The following is a 5722-nucleotide window of genomic DNA, read 5'->3' as shown; positions in this document are numbered from 1 at the left end:
TGCCGTGCTTCGTGCAGGTAACAGGTAGTCGACGCCAGACATGGGATCACACACACCTCATTCCAGGAGGTCCTTCCGGGATTTTATCAGGATCCGGGTAGATTATTCTAAGTCACCAAGTTTTTGAGAAGTGCATTCAGACTGTGAATATTTACTGTGAGATATAATATGTTAATTTGATGTCTTGTAGCACTGCAATTTAAGTTTTGTTTATTATGCATGTAACATATTGGCGTTTCCTTAGAATGTTCTTATTCATGGTTTATCTACGTTAAAGAAGATTTTCAAAGTTATGACCTTGAAAACAATTGAAGATAGTAATAGGTATGTTATTTGCCATATATATGTGTGTGTGTGTGTGTGTGTGTGTGTGTGTGTGTGTGCGCGCGTGCGTGTGTGCGTGCGTGCGTGTGTGCGTGCGTGCGTGCGTGCGTGTGTGTGTGTGTGTGTGTGTGTGTGTGTAGATAGATAGATAGATAGATAGATAGATAGATAGATAGATATAGAGATATTTACACACATGTACTCGTTTATTTATTTATTCATGAATTGATTTATTTATATATACATATATATATATATATATTTATATACATACATATATGCATATGATTTATAAGTTGCTTATATATGTATATATAGTAGATATATATAGTATATATATATGTGTATGTTTGTGTGTGTGTGTGTAAATATATATATATATATATATATATATATATATATATATATATATATATATGTATGTATATATATATATAAGTAAATGTATCTATTATACATGTATATGTATTTATATATATGTATATGTATAATATATGTATATATATAAATATATGTTTATATATATTATATAAACAAATATCATATATGTATATATATTATGCATACATACATATACATTCATACATACAAACAAACATACATATACACACATACGTACATATACGCATGTGTGTGTATGTGTATTGATATTGTTATTGTTATATTTTTCATTATTATTATTATTATTATAATTATTATTATTATTATTATTATAATTATTATTATTATTATTATTATTGCTATTGTTATTATTGTTTTTGTGAGTATTGTTATTATTATTATTATTATTATTATTATTATTATTATTATTATTATTATTATTGGTAATATTAATAATATCATTATGAATAATAGTTATATTATTATTATTATTATTATTATTATTATTATTATTATTATTATTGCTGTTCTTGTCCTGCTTATTATTATTATTATTATTATTATTATTATTATTATTATTATTATGATTATCATTATCACCGTTGTTATTATTATAGTGTTATTACGTTTTCAGTTATTGTGGAATACATCAGATTTTTTCGCGTGCTTTCATGTTTTTACAGCATTTCAAAGATATAGTTTATTTGATATGTTTTCAGTGGTTCCGTTTCTTAGATTTGTTTGTGCCGATTGTTCATTTGTGCTGCTTATTCATTATCTTTAATACACAAGCCGTTCCATTTCCTTGTCGTTTTACTACTGTTATTACCAGTGACATATCAATGGAACGACATCAGAATAGCACATGGTATGCAAACATTTATGAATAATTTTAGGATCGATTGCGCCGCGGTGCTCCCGCCTTGGTAGCTCGCGCAGCCGCGTGTGCAATTATCCTTGGGTCCTTTCAAGCGCGGTTGCTGTCTGTGCTTAGGTTTAGAGACGTAAGTGTTGCTTCTGCTTGAAGTGTGGGTTTAGGTCCTTAGTATTGTCGTCACTATGTGGAGTGGAGCAATTACCTCTCAAGTGGCCTCGAGAGTTACTTGCGAACCAAGCAGATAACTCGCCGAGGGACGCCTGTCAGGGGCAGGGCGGTTGGTTTTGGGGAGCCCTGAGAGAAAATGAAGTATTGCTATCCTTTAGCCACTGCCATGTCTATTTATATGCTTGCACACGAGCGCGCGCGTGTGTGTATGTATATATATATATATATCTATATATATATATATATATATGCATATATATATGTGTGTGTGTATGTAATGTATATATGTGTATATATGTATTGTGTGTGTGTGTGTGTGTGTGTGTGTGTGTGTGTGTGTGTGTGTGTGTGTGTGTGTGTGTGTGTGTGTGTGTGTGTGTGTGTGTGTGTGCGTGTGCGTGCGCGTGTAATAATCATAATAATCGGTTTATTGATTTTCATGCAGCCAGAGGCTGAAAATATAAATAGAGATACAGATAAAGAGACAAACTATATATACATGAACACATATAAACAACAAACAACAAAGTAAACTAACAATCTATAACAGCAAAATAACCAAACAACAAAAGACAAGTGCAAATACAGGTGTGTTAGGAGCTGGACTAGTGATTGGACTAGTGCTCGTTGATGAGTCGGGACTAGAGTGGGTACTGTGCTCCGGTGGTAGCGGTCAGTGCGGGCACCAGTTTGTGGGCGGCGCGTAGGGCCCGGCGAGGCGGCGGCGCGTCGGGGGGTAGCAGGTCGCGATGGCGTGGACGGCACAGCAACTTCAGGCCAAACTGCTGCAATGAGATGGTGTAGTGAGTGGCGAGGGTAGGCAAGATGGATAGCTTGTAGATATTCTGAAGCTCCGGAAGTGGAACGCCAAAAGGTAAGGCGGCGCAATATGTGAAGCCTGCACGAGGCAGACCTCACGATGTCTCTGACGTGCTGCGTCCAGGAGAGCTTTTCGCCAATGGTACGCCAAGCAGCTTGGTGGAACGGGCTGCGTCGAGCGGGTGGTCGTCCAGCGTGAGGACGGGCGCGGAGGCGGGGTTGGTAGAGAAGTCGAACTTGCATCACGACCGACCTCTGGCGGTCGATAGTGACGTGATTTGCGGTGGTCCAGGAGAGGAGGTTGTCGAGGGTGCGCTGGATGGCGGAGTGTCAGTGGCGGCGGCGATGGTCGAGTCATCCACGTATTTCCAGCGATGCTCGGTATCCAGGAGGGCGTCGTTAATCATGATAAGGAAGCATAGGGGCCCCAATTTAGTCCCTTGGGGGACTCCGCACATGAGTGGCAGAAGGCTGGAAACTTAACCCTGCACGCGCACGGCCTGTTGGAGAGAAAATCTACCGGCCTGGGGATGAGGCACTCCCTGATGCCCGTGGAAGCTGCTGCTTTTGAGATGACCGTGGTGTGGTCCATCAGGTCGAAGGCTTTCTTGAAATCTGTGAAGTAGCTGGTGACGAAGAATTTGCCCTGGTTGAGGTGGACGCGGACGAAGTCGAGGAAGCTGACGAGGCAGTGTGTGGTAGAGGAGGAGCGGATGTTGCCGAACTGCCGAGTGTCAACTCTGGGCGTGAGGTCCTGTAAGCCCAATCGGCGACAAATCTTCCACACAGCAGACTGGGCAACGGAGTAATGGCGATGGGTCGTAGTTCGCCAAATGAGGCGGGGCTAGGAGTTTTCCCGATGGCAGTGACAAATGCGGTCTTCCATTGTGATGGGCACTTAGACAGTTGTAGTGAGGTGTTTATTATGGAGGTAAGAGGAGTGGCAAGTTCCATTGCGATCTCTTTGATGAGGCGCATGGGCAGGTCAATGGAATGGTGGCTCTCTTGACACGGATTTTTTCCAACTTCTGAAGCACCTGGAACTGGCTGACTGTTGGAGCAATTGAGCGGGCCGGCAGGTAGGCGGGGAGGCGAGTGGTGTCCAAGGGGGGTAGCTGCTGGCAAACCGAGGCGAAGTGGTCATTGAGAGCCTCTGTTGGTTCACTGGGGCTGAGGTTGCTGGTGCATGAGAACGTGCACGGCCGATTTGCAAGGCCGCACAGCTCCCGAACTTCCCCGTGCTTTTGGCTGGGCTGCAGGTATTGTAGTTTGTCGTGGTAGAAGGTTTTCTTGGCTGTTTTCATTTCCCTGATGACTGTCTTGTGGACTGATTTGTAGGCGGTGATGTGCGAGTGGAAGGCTTGATTTCTCTGTTGAATGAAGCGTTTGATGCGGCCCGTGATCCAAGGCAAGTCTGATGGGTGTGTGTGTGTGTTTCTTTGTTCATGCATACATGCATATACTAATATAATGTGCGTGTGTATATAAGTACGTGTGTGTGTGTGTGTGTAAGTATGGTGTATATATATATATATATATATATATATATATGAGATATATATATTATATATGTGTGTATGTGTGCGTGCGTGCGTGCGTGCGTGCGTATTACCCGAATGTTCTTTCAGATGCCCAGTGTGAGCACCAGCAAGGAGACCTGCGACCCAGTAACATGCTTCATGGCCAATAGTAAGTTAAATTTCACTTTAAATGATTACTTTGTATAAAGTGGAATCTTATCTTCTATGCATCATTGGGTTCCGCTGCAAGGGATTATAGATCTAACTACACTAGTATAGTTTCATTTTATCTTTCCGGAGATAATATGACTGACTTACGTTTCCTGCGTCGCCAGATTTGCGCGGCCTGCACTGGCAGCTTGAGCCGGAGTTCAAGGTCCTGTACTTCAGCGTACGGCCGCGGGGCGGGGCCCGCGAGCACGTCTATCGGTCTGTCAACTTGTGCAAGCGCTCTTCGCCGCACAGGTTCTGGCATTCCATGGAAACCCTCCGCCAAAGGCACCCTGACGCAAAGTAGGTTGAGACCACACTTGAAACAGCGAGTTTTAGTGAACTTTTTCAGAATTACTATTTTTAATAATCTTGTTTGTCATTTGAAATGCTGATTCTTTCGAGGACACTCAGAAATGTGGAGCCCTGTTTTTTTTTTTTTCTTCCTCAGAATAATTCTGTCAGTGCATCAGGGGAAGGAGTATTTCTCGTACTACACCGTGTACCCCTGGCGGAAGGACCTGTATGGGCACATGGCCGACCTCCCAGTCAGCGAGACGCTGGATGTGCCTCAGCTGCTGGACCGCTACAGCGCTCTCTTCAGTAATACCCCACAAAGAAAAACTCGGAAGAAAAAGAGAGAGTGATAGATTCGTGTTGTTTAACTTTTCCTCTATTCTGTCTGATGGTTAGAAGTCTTTACACAGTGCATATTTCATGTTTAAGCATCCATTGGTACTTTCAAGTACCACTATAAGACATTGTTCACGTCAATTACTGGTAAATATGCAGCACATTTTCGCGGGGCCGAATACAACAGTACTGGTGTCGATGCATTCTTCTCAGCCTCTGCGTGAGACCCCCACCACCTAACTCCGCAAACTTAACCCCGATAGGAGGGAAGGCCTTGAAGGTTACCAGGGATATTGCAGGATAAAATGTGAAAGAGAAATTGGCTAATTTAATAATCAGATGCAAGGAGTGCGACTCCTTAGGGGGATGCCACCGCCAACCCCCGCGGGACGGATTCGGTGGCATCGTTATCGGGATCGTGTATAGGACTGCAACCCTTATACCCCACCCCCTAGGGCTGCTCCCCCCAACTCCCCCCATGGAAGACAAAGAATCCTCCAAGTAATTACGGCAGGAGTGAGGACCGATCAAAGGGATCTCACAGGTCCTAGGGTCACCCCGCATGTGGGTCGCACACTGCATCCTGCTGTAAATGCATAGAGAATTCTTTGTTTTCCAGGGCGGTTGTGGGCGGTACCCTCCTAGCATTAGATTCTATAATAGTGCATTTGCAGATAATGTTTCTTTGGTATCCCCCGTCATTTCCCTCCCCTCTTACTGGGGCCAAGTTTGTAAGAGGAGTGGTGGGGGTTCCTGCATGTGGCAACTAGAAGGGCGAGACGAATTCGTT

At 43.0% G+C, this 5722-nt stretch overlaps 1 protein-coding gene across 5 annotated transcripts; it reads left to right on the top strand.

Annotated features, from left to right (window-relative positions):
- LOC125027223 lies at window positions 1–4950 on the top strand. 5 transcript variants are annotated; one of them, XM_047616171.1, is made up of 4 exons: window positions 1–97; window positions 4198–4258; window positions 4425–4602; window positions 4751–4950. In XM_047616171.1, the coding sequence occupies exons 1-4, from the start codon at window positions 41–43 to the stop codon at window positions 4944–4946; spliced, it is 492 nt and encodes a 163-aa protein (XP_047472127.1). In that variant the 5' UTR covers window positions 1–40; the 3' UTR covers window positions 4947–4950. The 5 variants fall into 5 exon arrangements, with proteins under 5 accessions (XP_047472127.1, XP_047472128.1, XP_047472131.1 ...); XM_047616172.1 differs by having other exon boundaries at window positions 20–156; XM_047616175.1 differs by lacking the exon at window positions 1–97 and adding an exon at window positions 2251–2553.
- The last annotated feature ends 772 nt before the right edge of the window (window positions 4951–5722 follow it).

The sequence above is a fragment of the Penaeus chinensis genome, chromosome 7 (assembly GCF_019202785.1).
Source record: "Penaeus chinensis breed Huanghai No. 1 chromosome 7, ASM1920278v2, whole genome shotgun sequence".
NCBI classification, from domain to species: domain Eukaryota; kingdom Metazoa; phylum Arthropoda; class Malacostraca; order Decapoda; family Penaeidae; genus Penaeus; species Penaeus chinensis.
Note: the sequence above shows the minus strand (reverse complement) of the source record. Positions and strands in the feature narration are given on the sequence as shown.